The 22,141-nt window shown below is 45.7% G+C and overlaps 1 protein-coding gene across 1 annotated transcript in view; it reads left to right on the top strand.

The window, feature by feature from the left end:
• Positions 1-10,910: 10,910 nt before the first annotated feature.
• The window catches only part of tubgcp5 (tubulin gamma complex component 5), an 80,269-nt gene continuing 69,038 nt past the window's right edge, over positions 10,911-22,141 (top strand). The window contains exon 1 of the mRNA XM_060826843.1: positions 10,911-11,088. Within this exon, the coding sequence (XP_060682826.1) occupies positions 10,964-11,088 (125 nt within the window). The 5' untranslated portion in view covers positions 10,911-10,963. The remainder of the gene's footprint in view (positions 11,089-22,141) is intronic.

Raw genomic sequence — 22,141 nt, 5'->3', positions numbered from 1 at the left:
CGTAATGCCCCCGCCACATGCAGAAGTGGACTCAACACCTGCACACACACGGGTGCGGGAAAAATAAACACTATCGCAGTTAGGCGGTAGTGTGGGGGTAAAAATAAAAAATAAGTTTAAAAAACCTAACAGCAATTCTTGTCCCTTCTCTCTATCGCATTTTGAGAGTTGCGTCGCGAGGAAAGCAAAACATTGAATCGGGTAACTAACGGGATGTTGCACAGCTCTCAGCCCTCGAGAATGGAACAGTGAGAGATTGCGCGATTAGTTACATGTTTCAGGATACAGCTGCACGCCAGCTGTGGTGTAGGGCGTGAAATGTTTTCGCTTCACACCAACACTGCAGTTAGTGTGTGAACCCCTTTCATCCGGAAAGAGCAAAGGTGAGTCTACATAAAGCGGAAATTTCACCTCGCCTGGCTTCAGAGCCGGAAGAGGACTCTGAACACCAGATTTACACAAAAATCAGAATTTGAAATAAAAGTAGAAAATGCGGAATAAATCCACCAGGTCTGACAGTATTTGTGGAGAGAGAGAGAACTTGAATCTGGTAGGGTAACGGTTTCTCCGTAGATGCTGTCGGACTTGGTGAGAAACTTGAAAATCATACTGTTACTTCTCACCAAGCGCACTAATTACAATCTAATTCGAAATGAACGAGCATTGACAGACTTTCCGTGCTGTATTATTTTACATTTTTTTTGTGATTTCACATGATAACCTAAACAAATCAGTTATGATGTTAAGTCTCCACCTCATGAGTATTATATCTTATTAACAGATCTATAAAGATCGTCTTGGATTTGCTAAAATTAGAAGTGACCTACTTTTTGAAAGCATGTTACTTACGTTTCCAGTAGCTATTTGAAGCTAGTACGTGGAATAATGGCGTTGCAAAGGCGTATGGTGAAGATGACCTGATACACAACGTGAGGCGGCTGGTCACAAATTCAGCTGAATTCAGATAACATACAAGAGCTTTCAGAATTGATGCTGTAAAAGCTTTCTGCCTATACATCTTCGCAGCAAAATTCGTCTACTTAGCGCCTGGTTTATCAGCATTATGAGTGTTGTTTGAGTGCAGGTAGCACCAAAACAACAGGCATTTTGAAGCTCAGTGCTCTAGTGGTGCCTTAAGCATGTGTTGAGATACAAAAAGGACACAGTATCAGCACTATTTAAAAGGAAGACAGAGGGTGGTAGTGAAGGGTTGCCTGACAGACTGAAGGCCTGTGACCAATGGTGTGCCACAAGGATTGGTGCTGGGTCCGCTGCTTTTCATCATTTATATAAATGATTTGGATGTGAACATAGGAGGTATAGTTAATAAGTTTGCAGATGACACCAAAATTGGACGGTTAGTGGGCAGGGAAGAATGTTACCTCAGATTACAACAGGATCTTGATCAGATGGGCTAATGGGCGGAGGAGTGTCAGACGGAGTTTAATTTAGAAACATGCAAGGTGCTGAATTTTGGAAAAGGAAATCAGAGTAGGACTTATACACTTAAAGGTAAGGTCCTGGGGAGTGTTGCTGAGCAGAGACCTTGGAGTGGAGGTTCATAGTTCTTTGAAAGTGGAGTCACAGGTAGATAGGATAGTGAAGGTGTTTAGTATGCTCTCCTTTACTGGATAGAGCGCTGAATATAGAAGTTGGGAGGTCATGTTGCAGCTGTACATAACATTGGTTAGGAGACAGTTTTGCAGATGCTGGAGATTAGAGTTCAGAGTGTGTGTTGCTGGAAAAGTACAGCAGGTCAGGCAGCATCCGAGAAACAGGAGATTTAACATTTCGGGCCAGAGCCGTTCATCAGGAAGGTTGACATTGATTAGGCCATTTTGAAAATCTGTGTGCAATTCGGGAATCCCTCCTATTAGAAGGATGTTGTGAAACTTGAAAGAGTTCAGAAAAGATTTACAAGAATGTTGGCAGGGTTGGAGGATTTGACTTATAAGAAGAGGCTGGTAGGTTGGGGCTGTTTTCCCTGGAGCTTTGGAGACTGAGGGGTGACCTTATAGAGCTTCATAAAATCATGAGGGATATGGAAATGGGTAAATAGTCAAGGTCTTTTCCCTGGGGTGGGGGAAGGGGGTCCGGAACTAGAGGGCATAGGTTTAGGGTGAGAAGGGAAAGATATAAAAGGGACATAAGGGACAACATTTTCATGCAGAGGGTGATGCGGGAATGGAATGAGCTGCCAGGGGAAGTGGTAGAGGCTAGTACAATTACAGCATTTAAAAGGCGTCTGGATGGGTATATAAATATGAAGAATAAATCCTCCACCACGAGGGATATGGGCCTCGTGCTGTAGGATATCTGGTCGGCAAGAATGAATTGGACAGAAGGGTCTGTTTCTGTGCTGTACATTTCTAAGACTCTATGATCAAGTTACAGTTTAGTTGCTAATTATTTCTACAGTTGCTTCATTCACAAAAGGAATCCTGAAACATCAAACACTTCTAAGTTTTTGAAGTCTGTAGGAAGTGGTATGGCACATAATTTTCCATGACTAGGATTCTACACAAACCAAACTTAGATTCAGTATAATTCATTGTTCATGGACCAGGCAAGACAGGGAAAATAAACATTAGTGACACAGAGCAGAAGGCTGTGTCTGTTCAGTGTGCTAAGGGAGCAGTTCTCCTCCTATACCATGGTAAGGAACAGTGCATGAAATGTTTGCACTTCTTGTTAGAGTGCATGTGTAAAGTGTGTTGTTGGAAAAGCGCGGCAAGTCAGGTAGCATCCAAGGAGCAGGAGAATCGACGTTTCGGGCATGAGTCCTTCTTCAGGGCTCATGCCAGAAACATCGATTCTCCTGCTCCTTGCATGCTGCCTGACCTGCTGCGCTTTTCCAGCAACACATTTTCAGCTCTAATCTCCAGCATCTGCAGTCCTCACTTTCTCCTGCATGTGTAAAGTGCTGACATTTTGAAAAATGTAAGTATTTTCAAATATTCCTTTAATTGATTAATTATGCACACCAGCAGAATGAGGTCATAAAGCTGTACAACATGAAAACAGACCCTTCGGTCCAACTCATCCTGGATGACTAGATATCCTAAATTAATTTAGTTTCATTTGCCAGCATTTGGCCCATATTCCTCTAGGCCCTTCCTATCCATATACCCACCCAGATGCCATTTAAAAGTTATAACTGTACCAGTCACCACCATTTCCTCTGGCAGCTCATTCCATGCATGCATCATCCTCTTCAGTCCCTTCTAAATCTTCCCCTCTCACCTTAAACCTATGCCCTCTAGTTCTGAACACCCCACTCCAGGGAAAAGACTTTGTCTATTCACCCTACCATGTCCTTATGATATGATAAACCTCTGTAAAGTCATCTCCCACTCTCTGATGCTCCAGGGAAAATATCCCCGGTCTATTCAGCGTCTTCCTGTAGCTCAAACCCTCCAGGCCTGGGAAAATCCTTGTCAATCTTTTCTGAACTCTTTCAAGTTTCACAAACATCCTTCTTATCGCAGGGAGACCAGAATTGCATGCAGTATTCCAAAAGTGGCCTAACCAATGTCCTGTGTAGCCACAACGTGACCTCCCAACTTCTACACGCAAGACACTGTTCAATAAAAGCAAGCAAACCAAATGCTTTATTCAATATCCTATCAATCTGCGACTCCAAGGTCTCTTTGTTCAGCAACACTCCCCAGGACCTTACCATTAAGTGTCTAAGTGCTGCCCTGATTTGCCCTTCCAAAATGTAGCACCTAACCTGTATTTAAATTAAACTCCATTTGCCACTCAGCCCATTGGCCCATCTGATCAAGGCCCTAGGAAACTATTGTACCCATTTCCTTACTTTTAAGTGGCAGTGTCTTTTGTATTACTGATGTAATTTAGTGTGTAAGCAATGAGATGAAATATTGATTTAATTGATTATGAAAATAATTAATTACTTAAGATACAATAAGAATCACAGGACATTGCAGTGCCTCATTGAGGAGAAAGATTACCTGGACACTTTGTTTCAGTCAAAAGCCCTCGGACTGAGTCTTCTGAATTCTAATCATCAGGCAAATGTAACTATCTATGAGGCAGGTATGGCGACCAAAATAGAGAAGTAGAGGATCTTCTGCATTTTCAATTGTCTGGCAGGTTTGAGATTCTTCCAAACTTAATTGTTAAAAGTTGTATCTGCAGAATGGATGAGCAAACAGTCCATGGCACCACTGTATAGGAGATGCTTCATGTGAGAGGGTGGGAGTGGTTGTGTTTAAGAATGCAGTGATTATATCAGAAGGCATAGTCAGGGATTTAGATATCATTCTTTGTAACTGAGAACAACAATTAAAAAAAAGTTCTGACATTCTAGTGCTAGAATTTGGGACATCTATTCTGAATTGCAGTGAGAGGGAAAGGATCCAGTTCCTGACGTCTGTCTGTACTAGTAACATTGGTGGATCTAGGAAATGGGGAGTATGAGCAATTAGGAGCAAAATTAAAAAGCAGAAGCTCAAGGATAATGATGTTTGGATCATTACTTCAGCGACAGAAAATTGGTGTGGCGCAAATAAGATTAGAGAGTTGAATGAGTGGTTTAGAGATTGATGTTGGAGAAATGCATTTTGATTTAATGAACACTGGCACCACTACAGGGAAAATACAAGCTAAAGTCTACCCTTGAGACAAATTTCAATTGAACCATCTGAAACCTGTGATCTGGCAAGAGTTATGAAGAAACTTCATTATTAATACTTTTGTTGAGGAAACATGTTCAAAGGATTTCAGACAGTGGTTCATCTGCTGTCATGAAGATGAAGGTGTGTAGTGTACTTTTAAGAGACGAGAGAATGCTATTCTGAACTGAGAGATTACAAGCATCTGTGTATATGATTAGATGGCAGTCCTAGAGAGTACTGGAAAATTGAAAATATGTAACATTTAGCTGTGAAATGGATATCTGAGTTTTCATTGGTTATATTCAAATTGTTGTCAAAACAGCAATCAGTTTAAATTATGCTGCAGGCTACTAAAACCCAATTGAGTTTGAATTTGTTGTTTTGCCAACATTGAACCAATGAGATGATCTGATGCTGGGGTATATAAGAACGTGGACGTTTTGAAAATCAGTCAGAGGGCAACTGCCATAGAGAGACAAACTACTGGAGAGGTAATTACCCATCTAACATGTTGCTCTGAAAGAAATTAGAAAACACTCTCTATCTAAAGGCATGTTTTCATGTAAAGCCTATTCATAGTAAAAAGAAAGAAGACAACCCAGGGAAATCAGCAGCAGGAAAACTGAAGACAGTGGAGAAGAAAAAGGCTGAGAATTTGGAGATTAAGCTAATCTAATTTTAGTAAATGTTTTATTGGAACAGTATATTGTTATAGAGTTGGAGTCAGAGAGTATCCAGTTAATAGAAAGGGGGCTTAGATCTGTGAATAGTTTTCTTTGTTAAAAGTTCACTTTTAGACTAAGAAAATAAATTGGTGTTATTTTCTTTAAATAGTGAGACTTAGGAGTTTTCTGTCACTCATTTTTAACTGTTTACGAGGCGAGATGTGCTTTTCTGAATGTATGGTTTAATTAACAGAAAGCTTCGCCTCCTTGCCGTAACATTTGCAAAGACCAAGAAGAGATATCTAGATTTTTTTCTAAGGGTACTTTGTGACCCTTAAACAGGCACTTCTTCAGTCATTTAGCTTAAGCTAATTGCTTGGACTCATTCATTAGAACTCATCAGCATACAACATGTTAAAGAAAAGCTCATAATTTGACCTTCTTAGAAAACCATGGAGAAGAGTCCAGTGTGACAATTGAAATATTAATCCAGGAAATTTTCCTTTATGTGTAGTGACCAGAAGCACTGCTGATATTTCCAGCTTTCTATTTATATGTTTGGGGACTGTTTGGATTGGTGATGTCATTTCCTGTTCTTTTTCTCAGGGTGTGGTAAATGGGGTCCAAATCAATGCGTTTGTTGATAGAGTTTCTTTTGGAAAGCCATGCTTCTTGGAATTCTCATGATTGTCTCATGCATTTCTGCCTGTTTGTCCAATGTAGTGTTTGTTACAGTTCTTGCACAAACCCACCAGCACTTTGCAAGGGTGGTATAGTGGTGAGCATAGCTGCCTTCCAAGCAATTGACCCGGATTCGATTCCTGATCATTGCAAACTGTGAATTTGTGGGTGGCACAGTGGTTAGCACTGCTGCCTCACAGCGCCAGAGACCCGGGTTCAATTCCCACCTCAGGCGACTGACTGTGTGGAGTTTGCACGTTCTCCCCGTGTCTGCGTGGGTTTCCTCCAGGTAAATGTAGGGGTATGGGTGGGTTGGGCTTCGGTGGGTCGGTGTGGACTTGTTGGGCCGAAGGGCCTGTTTCCACACTAAGTAATCTAATCTAATCTAATCTACACACTGAAACAGCAGCTAATGAACATGAAAGACCTCATACAGACAACAAGCAAAACCAGTGTAACTTACAAAATACTGTGCAAGAACTGGAACAATTGTTACATTGGACAAGTAGGCAGAAAGTTAGCCACCTGGATACATGAACATCAACTAGCCACAAAACAACATGACCCTCTCTCACTAGTATGCCTACATACAGATAAGCAAGGACGCCACTTCGACTGGGACAACATATCCATCCTAGGACAAGCCAAACAGAGACACACACGAGAATTCCTAGAAGCACGGCATTCCAACCGGAACTCTATCAACAAATACATGGACTTGGACCCCATTTATCACCCCCTGAGAGAAAAAAAAAACAGGAAATGACATTACTGATTAAGGATGATCAGCCATGATCATATTGAATGGTGGTGCAGGCTTGAAGGGCAAAATGGCCTACTCCTGCACCTATTGTCAGAGGAAATGACATCACCAACCCAAAGAAACCCAAACATATATATTTAGGATGCAGGAAACATCAGCAGTGTTTCGTCCAGAGGCTCACTGAAGATGTTACCTAGTATGGTGATGAAATGTCTGAAAATGAACCTTCCAGCTCAGTGAGCAAACCTACATCCATCTATTCCCTCTAGTTTTGGACTCCCTAACTCTGGGAAAAAGACTTAGTCTATTCATCCTATCCATGATTTTATAAACCTCTAATGTCACCCCTCAGCCTGCGATGCTCCAGGGAAAAATGGTCCTGCAGGCTCTCTGTAACTTAAACCCTTCTGTACAGCCAATATCCTTGTAAATTATTTCTGCACCCTCTTAAGTTTAACAATATCCTTTCTTGAAGGAAAAGGAAGAACAAGGCAATAATGTTGAAGAAGACTTCCAGACAATGCCCTGGGACACTTAGCCAGGTGTCACTAAACACAGGCAGTCATCAGCAGGAACTTTGCAGATGTAGAGACAGTGAGGACTGCAGATGCTGGAGATCAGAGTCAAAGTATGGCGCTAGAAAAGCACAGCAGGTCAGGCAGCATCCGAGTAGCAGGAGTGTCGATGTTTAGGACATAAGTCTTTCATCAGGAATGTGCGGGGTGGAGCGAAGTGGGCTGAAAGATAAATAGGAGGGGGGGGGATGGTAGCTGGGAAGGCGATAGGTAGATGCAGGTGGGGGGGTGATAGTCATATGTCAAAGGGGAGGGTGGAGCAGATAGGTGGGAAGGAAGATGGACAGTTCAAAAGGACGGCACCAAGTTGGAGGGTTGGATCTGGGATGAGGTGGGGGGAGGGGAGATAAAGAAACTGGTGAAGGCAACATTGATGCTGTGTGCCTAGAAGGACCAAAGGCAGAAGATGAGGTGTTCTTCCTCCAGGCATTAGGTAGTTTGAATTTGGCAGTGGAGGCGGCCCAGGACTTGAATGTCCTTGGCATAGTGTGGTGTGGCGGGGGGGAAAAAGGAAAGCAGTATTGGGTGTGGAGTTGAAGTGGTCAGCCACAGGGCGGTGGGGTTGTTTAATGTTCCCTCAAATGTTTAATGAGTTGGCATCTTGTCTCCCCAATGTAGAGGAGGCCACATCGAGACAACAGACACAGTATATGAGGTGTTTAGATGTTAAAGGATCCTTTGGAATCTTGAAATTCTGCTTAAAGCTGCATAAAATGGCTTTTAACCCAACTAAAGCTGCATAATTGACTTGACCACAGTATGTCTCAACAAAGATTTGCAGACAATGCTTCCTTTACAGCATAGAAATAACTATACTAGATAAGACACTATTGGCCATCCTAACTGACCTTCAAGTGAAGGTGCAAAAACTCAGTTCATGAGATAAGAATGGCTTAAGTTTTGGAAAACAAGGTTGGTTCTCAGGAAATAACATTGGGTTCAGCTGCTGTCAATAAAACCATTTTGTTAAAATGATTGGTCATTGTTTAAATGAACTGTATGATTGTAGCCTGTACCTCTCTTTAAGAAAAGTATAAAAATGTCTTTGTTTTAAGCCATGTGTGTAGTTCCTCTGAGGAACATACAAGTGTTTGACCTGTTTCTGGATGATCTGTATCTGGTTGCGAGTAATAAAGTGTGAAGTCTTAAAGAACCAGACTGATTGTTAGTGTTTATTGACCGATCGCAGAACAGATTCCTCCTCCCCTCTCCCTTTCCCCCCCCCCATATTATGTACCCAATATTTACAAAATACATTTCAATTTAAGACTATCACCATCATATAGAGTGGAACATGCAGTCCTGGGGTAAGTTGAATTTTCTTGCAAATTCCAGAATATTTTAGCCAAAATGTTTAGATTCAAGTAGATTAAGATTTATTGCCATATGTATCTAAAAATACAATGAAAAACATTATACACAAAGTGTTACCACATTCTGACATCATTTTGCAGTTTTTTCAAAACTTTATGAATAAAAATAATTGTAAAAGAAAGAAAGGCCAGTTAAGTTTTCCTGGAGCAAGTGCCAGGGTGTTGCATCCAAGTAATTGTACTTGAAAATTTACATTGACAACTACTCAAAGCATTACAAGCAATTATATCTGAACACAAAAGCAGGAACACGAGAAAAAGGGGCATTAAAGCAAATACAAATGCTGGTAGTCAATAATAGCTACATGTTCACCATTACTGAAAGTACATCTCAATTCAAAGTTTGCTTTTAAATCAACTTGCTCAAGGCAGGTGTATCTTGAACACAGACATTCCAACCCAGAGGTAGGGATACTACCACTAAATGACAAGAGCACTTTCAAGTCCAGAATTTCATCTTCCTGTTCAGAGATACCTTTGGAGCAAGTTCAACTTGACCATGTGCCTCTTAGCTCAGAAATAGGGACCCTATTACTGTGCCCTAGGTATATATTTTTTAAAATAACCTATTTTTCTTATCAATCTGTTCAGATGTTACCACACACCTCTGATGGGACTTGAGCCCAGGCCTATTGGTCAAGGTCTAGGGATTCTCTCTCTACATCGCAAGAAGGTCCCCTGCTGTGGCTTTTAAAAAATAAATATTTAACCAAAATTCCTCAACGTGTTCAAAAATACCATTACACACCAACTTGAATACAGGCCTCCTGGCTCAGAAGTAGGGGCCCTATCATGTGCCACAAGTGCCCTAGATGTCTTTTAACCATCACTACATTTCCATGTTACCAATTAAAACTGATAACAAGCACTACCAATTCCACATTTTTAACATTGAATTTAAGTTACTCCAGCTATAGGTGGGGGGGGGCCTGTCTTGTGGCACAGTGTAGTGTCCCTATCCCTGGATCTGGAGGCCCAGATTCAAGTCCCACCTGTTCCAGATCTGTGTAATAACCTATCTGAATAGGTTGATTAGGGAAAAATAGGTTAAAGGTTTTTTAAAAAAGACCCAGAGGACCCTCTTGAGGCACCACGGTAGCAACCCTAATCCTGGACCAGGAATGTCCAGCTTCAAGTTCCACCTACTGAAATTTTTAAAAATTACAGTGCTCACTAGGGTAAAAAGTGAGGTCTGCAGATGCTGGAGATCACAGTTGAAAATGTGTTGCTGGTTAAAGCACAGCAGGTTAGGCAGCATCCAAGGAATAGGAAATTCGACATTTCGGGCATAAGCCCTTCATCAGGAATGAGGAGAGGGTGCAAGGCAGGCTAAGATAAAAGGTAGGGAGGAGGGACTTGGGGGAGGGGCGATGGAGGTGGGATAGGTGGAAGGAGGTCAAGGTGAGGGTAATAGGCTGGAGAGGTCAGGAAGAAGATTGCAGGTTAGGAGGGCGGTGGCCATACCTTTGCCCCATATTCAAGATCCACCTGCTGTGGATGTGCAATAACATGACTGAACAAGGTGATTAGGAAAATAAGTTAAATCTTTTAAAAAAAAACAGGCCATTAACCTGGGCTTTGGTACATCATAAAAAGAGCAGTCCTTTTTTAAAAAGACAATAAAACAAGTCATCATAAAGGCAGCACAATAGCTCAGTGGTTAGCACTGCTGCCTGACAGTTTGATGCCACCCTCGGGCGACTGTGTGTGTGTGTGGAGTTTGCACATTCCCCCTCTGTCTGTGTGGGTTTACACCCACAATGTAAAGATGTGTCGGTTATGTGGACTGACCATGCTAAATTACCCACGGGGATGTGTAGACTCGGTGGATTAGCCATGAAAAATGCAGGTTTATAAGGGTCGGGGTGGGGAGATGCTCTTCGGAGGGTCAGTGTGGACTCAATGGGCCGAATGGCCTGTTTCCACACTGTAGGGATTGTGTGATAAATTTGGAATATCACTCGGGGCGATAAGACGGAAAACCATGAACATTTATGCATGGAAATAATTACAATACGTTACAGACTGCAGGCCTCTTAAACATCCGCATCATGAAGCCGGAGGCCCTCCGCGGCACCTGGACGTTTGAAAAGATGTTGAAATTCGAAATTAAACGGTCACCTAACCGTCCGCGCGCCGCCGGGTTTCCAATAGCAACAGGCACGATCTTCGAGTGGTTCCGGGGGGGAGGGTCACTTCCGGCGGTGGCGTCAGGCCCGGTCTGCGGGTGACTTGTTTGAAAAGGAGCTGTTCCCGCTTTTCATTTATGCTCATGGCGCATTGGAATAAGTTCGAGAAGGATTTAAAGAAGTTGATACAATGCATTAGTGGGGTCCCGGAGGAAGATCCTGATTTCCAGGCGGCTTTGCAGTTCACCTGGTCTAATGTCAGGTAATTGAAGCCTCACACTGTCGATGAGTTGGAGACGCCGGTGTTGGACGGGGGTGTACAAAGTTTAAAAATCACATAACACCCGGTTGTAGTCCAGCAGGTTTAATTGGAAGCACTAGCTTTCGGAGCGCTGGTCCTTTATCCTTCAGGTGTTGAAGGACCAGCGCTCCGAAAGCTAGTGCTTCCAATTAAACCTATTGGACTATAACCTGGTATTGTGTGATTTTTCACAATATTGCGAATCCGTGTAGTTTGGAAGCTATGTATTCAGTGGCTGTAACAACAAGCGTGCTGTTAAATATCGTCTTTACGTTAACAATGTGACCCCTCCTTTCCAGGCAGTTTACTGATAGAAACGTTAACTGTTTTTCTCTCCGCTGATGCTGCCAGACCTGCTGAGTTTCTGCAGCCCTTTCTGTTTATGTTTTAGAATGCTGGGGTGTTAGGGAACAATCTTTGACACTACTTCAGACAGGTAAGGGGGCCACATGAGGCCAGACACCAATAGCTTGACCAAAATAGATGGCCTTTTAAGGACTGACTTAAAAGGAGATTTCAGGAAAAATTATGCAGTTTAGAGCTCCAGGAGTGATGGAGAAACTAATATAAGGAGAGATTGAGGCAAAGGATCAATATTGTTGTTCCTCAATGATCTTGGAAGGATTGTAGGGGGTGTGGGGAGTGGGAGGGAGGGCTAGGTATGGAGGTGCTATCAAAATCATCACAATACTTTAGAAGAATTCCTAGACTCATAGAGATGTACATCACGGAAACAGACCCTTGAGTCCGAATGGTCCATGCCAACCAGATATCTTAACCTAATCTAGTCCCATTTGCTAGCACTTGCCCCCAATCCTTCTCAACCCTTCCTTTTCATATACCCATCCAGATACCTTTAAATGCTGTAATTGTACTAGTCTCCACCGCTTCTCTGGAGGCTTATTCCACACATGCACCACCCTCTGCGGGAAAAAGTTGACCCTTGGGTCCCTTTTGAAATGTTTTCCCTCTCACCCTAAACCTATGCCCTCTAGTTCTGGACTCGCCCACCGCAGGAAAAAGATCTTGGATGGCTTTCTGAGCTGATATGTTGAGGCACCAACAAGAGAACAGGCCAACTTTGACTGGGTATTGAAGTAACTCCATAACCATGGAAGGGAAATTGTGTGGCAAAAGTCACTGTACTTGATCATGACTGACCAACAGTGGACTGCAATCCTAGAATAGGCCATCATCAAATAACACAAGCCTATAATAAAAAAGGAACTTATACTACAGCAGAAACTGACCAAACTGATTCACAGTAAGGACAAAGACAAACCAGACTCTTGGATAAGAAATTTATCCAACAGAGCATTAAAAGACACTGAGAAAGCTGCCCTAATGTGTGGACTTAACTATAATCACAGAGACGTTAACAAAACGGATTTCCTAGCTGCTCTTGAATTGATGCTGAAAACCAATGGACTCTCAGACGAAACACAACAGTTGATCTGACAAACTAAATTCCCAGCCCTGAACTGAAGAAATTAATTTAACACCCTCAATACATCAGAAAGAAAAGCCCTTGAAGAACTAAAGAAAGATTAAAAACTTCATATCATACCAGCGGACAAAGGGCACAAGGCTGTCATCATAAACAAACCAGACTACCTTGAAAAAGCACAGGTGCTACTTGTGGAGACAGACATATACCAACAGGTGGAGACAGACCCCACGCCAGTGAGAAAACGAAATCATTTATATACTGAATAAACCCAAACAGACTGGACAGATAGCCAAGACAGATAACCTCAGAATGAAACACTCCTCCCCACCCCTTTTGTAAACTCCCCTAGGTGCATAAACCAGACACTCCCCTCAGTTCCATAGTTTCACTACTGGGCACACTGACTCACAAACTGGCCAAGGAATTACAACAGAGACTGAAACACCTTGTCAACAGATCAACCCATGCCATGCACTCAACCCAGGAATTCCTTAACCTCAAAAACATAAAAATTGACAATGATGAAATCATAGTATCATTTGACATTATAGCACTGTTTACTTCCATTGATGTGCCACTAGCTAAAGAAACACACATGACACCACTAGAAGAACAGAAGCATTGACCCTCAACAACACCATAAGCAAGGCAATATGCTCAAACTACTAGGCCTATGCCCCACCAATTGCTTTGTCTTCAACAGACAAATATCAGCAAATCAGTGGCACACCCATGGGATCACCCATCTGAGGATTTGTAGTGGAAGCAATCTTGCGAAGACTGGAACACATAGCCTTCCCATGATCCAACCAAAGCTATGGATTAGATTCATGGATGATAATTTGTCATCAAACACATTTAATTAGAGGAAACGTATCATCTCATCAACAACATATTCACTAAAGAGGAGAACAACAATCAGCTCCCATTCCTAGACTTGGAGAAAGTGAGGACTACAGATGCTGATTCTCAGAGTCAAAACCTGTTATACTAGAAAAGCACAGCAGGTCAGGCAACACTCAAAGAGCAGGAGAGTTAACTTATCAAGCATAAGCTCTTCAACAGGAACAGCTGGTGCTTGAAATGTCGATTCTTCTGCTCCTTGGATGCTCCCTAACTGGCTGTGCTTTTCCAGCACCACACTTTTTGACTCCCATTCAAAATCTCATGTAACAACTGCCATAAGCACATCATTGGACAGATAGGCAGAAAACTAGTAATCTGGATACGGGAACACCAACTAATAACAAGACAGCATGACCAATTCTCCCTCATTTCAATACATGCAGACAAGGAGGGCTATCAATTTGACTGGTACAATGTTACCATCCTCAGCCAAACTCAACAGAGATACGCATGGGAATTCCTCGAGGCCTGGTTTTCAGCCCAGAATGCCACCATCAAACCTGTAGAAATAGACCCCATATACAAATCACTGCAGAGAAAAACTAGAAATGACAACACCCAACTGAACAGACCAAATCATCTAAATATCAAGCAGAGTAGAACAGTAATGCTTCACTGAAGTTGCACTGGTGATGTTACCTAGTTTGGTGACAAAACATCTGCATGACAACCCATCAGCTCAGTGAGCAAGCTAGCAACTGCATAACTCCACAAAGGCAGGTATCCTGTCCCCAAGTCACTCTTTATTTGCACATGCATAGTACATGATACTGAGCCAGCTCACAGCAGAAGCCCAAATACTCCTGTTTCTTTTTTTTTGTCCCCTCCTTTGATACAACAAAGGAGAGACCTTTCACACACTGGTCCACCTCCCAGAGAGAACAGAAGCTCTGGTACTCCCGTTTATTCATTTTACTTTTTTTTTCCCCATTACCCCCACACTACTGCCTAACTGCAGTAGTGCTTATTTTCCCCCCTGCACCAATGTGTGTGCGCGCGCAGGTGTGAGACATGGTGAAATACTCGTTTCTTTTTTTTTCACACACTGGTCCAGCTCCCTCAAGGGCCAGCTTTCAGAATGAACAGAACCTCTCTCACTTCTATTTTTTTTCTTTTTTGACACTCCTTTTTTTTCCTCTTACCCCCACACTATCGCCTAACTGCGGTAGTGCTTATTTTTTCCCCACCATCCATGTTGTGTGTGTGCAGGTGTAAGACACAGTGAAAGACACAAGGTGCACAAATCTTTATTCGGTTTCCACCACCAGGAAGAAAAAAAACACCAGGTCAGCAGCAACACTCCCTTAACCTTGGTGAGGCCCAGGCTGCAGCTCCAAAAGCAGGCCCAGGACTCAAAGCTCTCACCTCCTCCTGCCTTTGCCTTCTCCTTCTTCCTCCTCTTCTTTCTTCCTTCTTCTCAGAGCTCTCTGGCTGTGGGGCAGCTGGTCCAGGGACAGTCCCCTTCCTCTCAGACACAGTCAAGGAGGAGCGTCCTTGCATGCGCGCGCGCACACACTGATCCAGCTCCCTCAAGAGCCAGCTCTGAGTGAACAGAACCTCTTTCACTTCTGTTTTTTTTCTTTTTTTGACACTCCTTTTTTTTCTTTCTTCTTTTATACCTCCACACTACCTAACTGCGGTAGTGCTTATTTTTTCCCCAGCACCCATGTTGTGTGTATGCAGGTGTAACACACCATGAAAGACACAAGGTGCATAAATCTTTATTCGGTTTCCACCATCAGGAAGAAAAGAAACACCTGTGTGGCCTGTGACAAGCAGTGCCCTTCACATCAAAGGGCAATGCTGTGTGATCAAACAGTGAAGGGGAGGGCAGGGATTAAATCAAAATAGAGTTGGAGGGCAAAATGATGCACTCCACTCCCTGCGGTGCCCACATCTCCCTGAACAACTCCAGGGCGTTGGTGGACACCGCATGCTCCTTTTCCAAAGACACCCGGGCTCTAATGTAACCGCGGGAGAGGGGCTGACAGTCGGCCCTAACGACCCCCTCCATGGTCCACTGCCTGGACCTGTTTATGGCCAGTTTAGCCAGGCCCAGGAGCAGACCCACCAGGAGGTCTTCAGATCTGCCCTCCCTCCTCCATACCGAGAGCCCGAAAATCAGGAGCGTGGGACTGAAATGCAACCAAAAGCAGAGGAAGACGTTTCTAAGAAAATCAAAAAGGGAATGCAATGCCCACACCCAATATACACGTGGTCCACGGATTCCACAGCGCCATAGACCAAGCAGTTGGGCTGGGAGCCCGTGAACCACTGCAATCTGCGGTTGCAGGGGACTGCTGCGTGCAGCACCCTCCACCCCAGATCCCTGAGAGAAAGGGGGAAGACTCCCACGTAGAGAGCCCTCCGCCAGGGATCCCCACCGCCCAGTGGCAAATGGGCACGCCAAAGCATGTCCAGATGGTGGATGAAGGAGAAGAGGTGGACTGTGTGCAGCAGCAGTCGATACAGGGCCCGCCTTTTTTACATTCTTAAAAAGGGACAAAATGAAAATTCCGGAGACAGCTCAGGTTGTCAGGCAGGCTCCCATGGAAGTATGGGACCTTGGGGCCAATGTGAAATTCCGTCTGGGCTGGGGGAGCGCGGACGGGATCCCACTGCACACCTGAACGTCCTCCAACTGGTGCACTATGTCGGGTCCAAGCACCGCCGTTTTAAGGTGTTGGATGGCAGTGGCCATGTACCGGATGTCTACCGCTACCCTGCTCGCTATGTCCTTCGGCAGCGTCCAGCCAGGCCCCCGGCACCCAGCACATCCCCGACCCTGGTCACCCTCGCTTCCATGGGCCTCCACTCCGACAGCCACTCGAACCCACGAGTATGGAGGTGTGGATTCCTGAGCAACGGCTCCCTGACGATAGCTGCTACTCCTGCCGGAGGGTAGGCGCGACGCGATTCAACCATGTTCCAGACAGTGATCAGGTCCTGGTAAAAGACAGGCAGCGTCGAGGGCAACCTCCAAACCGTCACGGTCGACGAACAGGAGCTGCGTGTCATAGTTGAGGTTACGCACCTGGCGGAAAAAATATGTCGCCAGGGCACACCACCTAGGAGGAGGCTTGACGTAAAAGATATCGCTGCAAGGTCTGAAGGTGGAACATCACGACCTGGGTGCGGACGCACATCAACGATTGACCACTCTCCTCAATAGGGAGACTCAGAACCTGTACAGCGACCCAGTGCATCTTTTTGTCCCAGAAGAAGTCGACCAATGTTCTCTGGATGTCAGTGACAAAGACAGGAGGAGGGACCAAAGTGACCAGCCAGTACCACAGCATGGTGGCCACCAGCTGGTTTACGACCAGCACTCGACTCCTGTAAGATAGCACTCGGAGCAGTCCTGTCCATCGGCCTAGGTGAGCCAAGACTTTGGCCTCCAGCTCCTGCCAGTTCGCCGGACAGGATTCCTCGGCCGGGCTGAGGTAGACACCCAGGTAGAGGAGATGGGTGGTACTCCAGCTGAACCCCCTGTAACTCCTCCGGCAGGGAGTCCACCCGTCACGGACTGACCAGTAGTCCGGAACATTTGGCCCAATTGATCCTGGCGGAAGACGTTGCCGAGTACGTAGTCTGGCACTCGCGCATCCTCCCCAGGTCAGCCGGATCGGTGAAAGTGAGGAGCACGTCGTCGCCGTAGGCCGAGAGGACCACCCCCGTGTCCGCACCGTGCAGAACCAGCCCCGACAACCTCCTCCGCAAGAGGCGCAGGAAAGGCTCCACGCACAGGGAATACAGCTGGCCGGACAGGGGGCAGCCTTGACGCACTCCTCTCCCGAAGCGAAGGGGCGCCGTCAGGGACCTGTTAACTTTAACCAGACACTCTGCAGCGGCGTACAAAAGTTGGATCCGGGCGACGAACTGCGTCCCGATCCCGAATGTCTGCAGAGTCCCAAGCAGGTACTCGTGATCGACCCTGTTGAATGCCTTCTCCTGGTCGAGAGACAGGAAGGCGCTCGGCAGACCAACCCGTCGAAAGAAATGAATCAGGTCCTGGACCAGGTGGACGTTGTCATGTATCCTCCGGCCCGGGACCGTGTAGGACTGTCCGGGTGAATCATGTGGGCCAGCACGGAAGCCAGGCGAGAAGACAACACCCTGGTGAAGATTTTGTAGTCCGTGCTGAGGAGGGAGACCGGACGCCAGTTCTTCAAAGAACGAAGGCCCCCCTTCTTTGGCAGCAAAGCGATGACCGCCCTGCACCAAGAAAGGGGCAGCTCTCCGGCATTTAGCCACTCCCCCAGGACCTGTGCGTAGTTGCTCCCCAGGACGTCCCAGAACGCCCTGAAGAACTCCACAGTCAGCCCATCCAGCCCCTGGGACTTGCCCCTTGAGAGCCGGTCGAGCTCCTCTAAGGTGATGGGAGCGTTGAGCCTTCCGACGTCCTCCGGGCCGAGCTGCGGCAGGTCCTCCCACAGAACTCTGTGAGCATCCTCGTTGGACAGATCCGGAGAGAACAGAGCCATGCAATAGTTTTGGACGTGGGGCCTGATACCCTCCAGATCCGAGACGAGGGACCCGTCGTTGGCCAGCAGCACCAGGAGCTGCTGACGGGTGCCACGCCTTTTTTCCAGCGAGTAGAAGAAAGGGGAGCTGCGGTCCATGAGGAGCTGGATCCACGACCTCACGTACACGCCCCGAGCCCCGATGAGCTGCAGGCCCCGGACCGCGGTCTTCTTCTCTTCGTACACCCCGCACAGGACCGGGTCAGCGTCGGGCTGACCAAGGCGTGACTCCAGGTCAAGCATCTCCCTCTCCAACTCCCCGATCTTGGATCTCCACTTCTTTGTCGACCCCCTCGCGTACTCCTGACAGAAAACGCGGGTGTGAGCCTTGCCCACATCCCACCATAGCCTCAGGGAGGGGAAGCTTCCCCGCTTCCTTCTCCAGCCAGCCCAGAAACAATTAAATGAGTTCTGGAACCGCTCGTCCTCCAGCAGCAGGTTGTTAAAGTGTCAGTACTCTGAGCCGAGCCTGGTGCCGAACGGAAGGAGTTCCGCCCACACCAGGTGATGGTCCGTGCACAACACCTGCCGCGTGGAGGCCGTTGGTTCTGGATGCTCCAACCCCAGGCCTCACGAAGGTGAAGGTGATGGAGTCGGGATGGAGATTCAGCCAGATGTTCACCAGGTCGAAGGACTTAGCCAAGTCCCCCAACCTCCTCCCCGATGCCCAACTGGTGCAGGCACCGCCGTGGTCCCTGTCGTCAAGGATGCAGTTAAAATCTCCCCCGAGGACGACACACTGGCTCTCGTCGATGGAGGCGAGATGAACGGACACTTCTCCGAAGAAGCTCGCTTGCCTTGGCGAGTCCCAGGCAGCACCAAATCGAGTCCCAGGCAGTAGTGGTGGAGGCAGGCCTCAGGCAAGAGCAGCAATGGACACAGGCCTCCTGCAAGTCCCAGGCAGGCCCTTGGTCACAGCGGTGGGGGCAGACCTGTTGGGGAGGGTCCCCAAGGCAAGTCCCAGTCAGCCCCAAAATTCAGTCCCAGGCAGCAGCGGTGGAGGAGGGCTGCTAACGGCAGCAGCGGTGGGGGTCCTGGGAAGGGGCCAAGGCGAGTCCTAGGCAGCAGCAGTGAGGCAGGCCCCAAGCAGTAGCAGCTGAGGCAGGTCCGGTTGGGGTCCCAGAGACCAGCCGTGGGAGTGGGCCCCAGGTCAGCAGCAACACTCCCTTAACCTTGGTGAGGCCCAGGCTGCAGCTCCAAAAGCAGGCCCAGGACTCAAAGCTCTCACCTCCTCCTGCCTTTGCCTTCTCCTTCTTCCTCCTCTTCTTTCTTCCTTCTTCTCAGAGCTCTCTGGCTGTGGGGCAGCTGGTCCAGGGACAGTCCCCTTCCTCTCAGACACAGTCAAGGAGGAGTGTCCCTGCATGCGCGAGCACACACTGATCCAGCTCCCTCAAGAGCCAGCTCTGAGTGAACAGAACCTCTTTCACTTCTGTTTTTTTTCTTTTTTTGACACTCCTTTTTTCTTTCTTCTTTTATACCTCCACACTACCTAACTGCGGTAGTGCTTATTTTTTCCCCAGCACCCATGTTGTGTGTATGCAGGTGTAACACACCATGAAAGACACAAGGTGCATAAATCTTTATTCGGTTTCCACCATCAGGAAGAAAAGAAACACCTGTGTGGCCTGTGACAAGCAGTGCCCTTCACATCAAAGGGCAATGCTGTGTGATCAAACAGTGAAGGGGAGGGCAGGGATTAAATCAAAATAGAGTTGGAGGGAGAAATAATGCACTCCACTCCCTGCGGTGCCCACCTCTCCCTGAACAACTCCAGGGTGTCTGTGGATACCGCGTGCTCCTTTTCCAAAGACCCCCGGCTCTAACGTAACCGCCGGAGAGGGGCTAACAGCCGGCCCTAACGACCCCCTCCACGGCCCACTGCCTGGATCTGTTTATGGCCAGTTTGACCAGGGCCAGGAGCAGACCCATGAGAAGGTCTTCAGACCTGTACTCCTGTTTCTTTTTTTTTCTTCTTTTGTTTTACAGAATCCCTATCACTTCTGTTTTTTATTAATGCTTATTCTTCCCCAGCACCTATGTTGTGCATGTGCAGGTGTGATACACAGTGAAAGACACAAGGTGCATAAATCTTTATACATGTACTCCTATTTTTTTTTGTTTATTCTTTTTTTTCTTAACCTCTGGCACTCCAGTTTTTTTTTAAACCCTCCACACTACCGCCTAACTGCGGTAGTGCTTATTTTTCCCCCAGCACTCATGTTGTGTGTGCAGGTGTGAGACACGGTGAAAGACACAAGGTGTACGAATCTTTATTCATGTACTCCTGTTTCTCTTTTTTTATATAGAGTTGGAGGGGGAAATGATGCACTCCACTCCCTGTGGCACCCACCTCTCCCTGAACAACTCCAGGGTGTTGGTGGACACCGCGTGCTCCTTCTCCAAGGACACCCAGGCCACCCTCCTGTTATTTTTTTTCTTCTTTTTTTTTCTGTTTTTTTTCTTTTTTTATAAACCCCCACACTACCGCATAACTGCGGTAGTGCTTATGTTTTCCCCAGCACCCATGGTGTGTGTGTGCAGGTGTGAGACACAGTGAAAGACACAAAGTGTACAAATCTTTATTCATGTACTCCTGTTTCTTTTTTTTTATTTTACTCAAGCAAGGGGAAACACCCGAGTGGCCAGTAACAAACAGTGACCTTCACATCAAAGGACAATGCTCTGTGATCAAACAGTGAAGGGAAGGGAAGGGACTAAATCAGAATAGAGTTGGAGGGGGAAGTCTCCTGTTTATTTTTTTCTTTTTTTAATTTTTCCCCAGATTATATATTTTTTCTTTTTTTTTCTTTTTTAAATTTTTTTTGGTTTTTGCCAGATTATTTTGTTTTCGTTTTTTTTCTTTTTTTTTTACTAATTTTTCCCCCCACACTACCGCCTAACTGCAGTAGTGATCATGTTTTCCCCAGCACCCATAGTGTGTGTGTGCAGGTGTGAGACACAGTGAAAGACACAAAGTGTAGAAATCTTTATTCATGTACTCCTGTTTCTTTTTTTTGCACAAAACACCATTTGCTTTATTAACATGGATAATTACTAAGCTGATTTACATTAGGAGCCACTAAACCCCAAAAAGTGACAGAAACTCCAGGTTCCAATCTGGCTGTCCAATGCTGTAGCTCCTTTAAACTTCTGTCCATTGCCAGTACTACCATAAAAGGTTAAAGTTCATGGTAATCTCAATCACCCTCCAGTCACAGATACGGCTGATCTGTGGAAAGCTTCAACTTGACTGGCTGCCCAGGTAGAACAGGTTTCCCAACTTCCTTAGTTACTTCAGTACCTTGGCCACTGGGCACCTGTGTTCCCGCTGCTAGCGCTTTCTGCGATGACCAATTGACAGTAGGTGGAAATGTCTCTCGACGATCTTCTTGTAAACAGTAGTAGTTATCTGAAAATTTATGGCTAGGGCCAACCGGGAGCTTGGGTGGAGGTTGGGTCCTGGAAGCAATTTCAGTGTATCGAAGCTGCAACTTTTCTTGGAGATTCTTCCCCGCTAACCAGTTCCGCAGCCTCTGAATGATCTTGGTCGCTTACTCCTGTTTCTATCTGTCAGCTAGGACTCCTTGATTGGACCAGGTTAACTGTCCCAATTAGGGGAGTTATATTCTGTGAGATCCACCTGGCTGTCCTCATTAAAAATTACTACAGGTATTATGCAAAAATGAGAAAGGAATAATTGGTAATGTAGTTGTGAGAGACCTTTTAAGGAGGAGCGAGCATAATATGATAGTACTTTTCATCAAGATGTAGAGTGAGGTAGTTGAAACTGTATATCAACTGTACATTTTGTATTCTGTGGTCAATTTACATAGTCATAAACAACCTTTTCTGTTCTGAGGAAGCCCTTTTTTTTAAAAATGCACTCCTTGAAGCAATGCAGAAACTACTTGTCTATGAGACGAGATTCCTGAATTTTATAAAGGGAAACTACAGTAGTATAAGTTGTGAGTTGGCTGTGATGGTTTGGGAAATATTACTGAAATTAATGACAGCAGACAGGCAATGGCAAACATTTAAAAAATGAATGAGTGTAACTATAAAAGTTGTTTATTCCTGTCTGGCGCAGGAATGCAAAAAGAAAAGTGGCCAAAACATGACTTAAGCGGAAAGTTAG

The sequence above is a fragment of the Hemiscyllium ocellatum genome, chromosome 6 (assembly GCF_020745735.1).
Source record: "Hemiscyllium ocellatum isolate sHemOce1 chromosome 6, sHemOce1.pat.X.cur, whole genome shotgun sequence".
NCBI classification, from domain to species: Eukaryota; Metazoa; Chordata; class Chondrichthyes; order Orectolobiformes; family Hemiscylliidae; genus Hemiscyllium; species Hemiscyllium ocellatum.
This window is presented reverse-complemented; position numbering and strand designations above follow the sequence as displayed.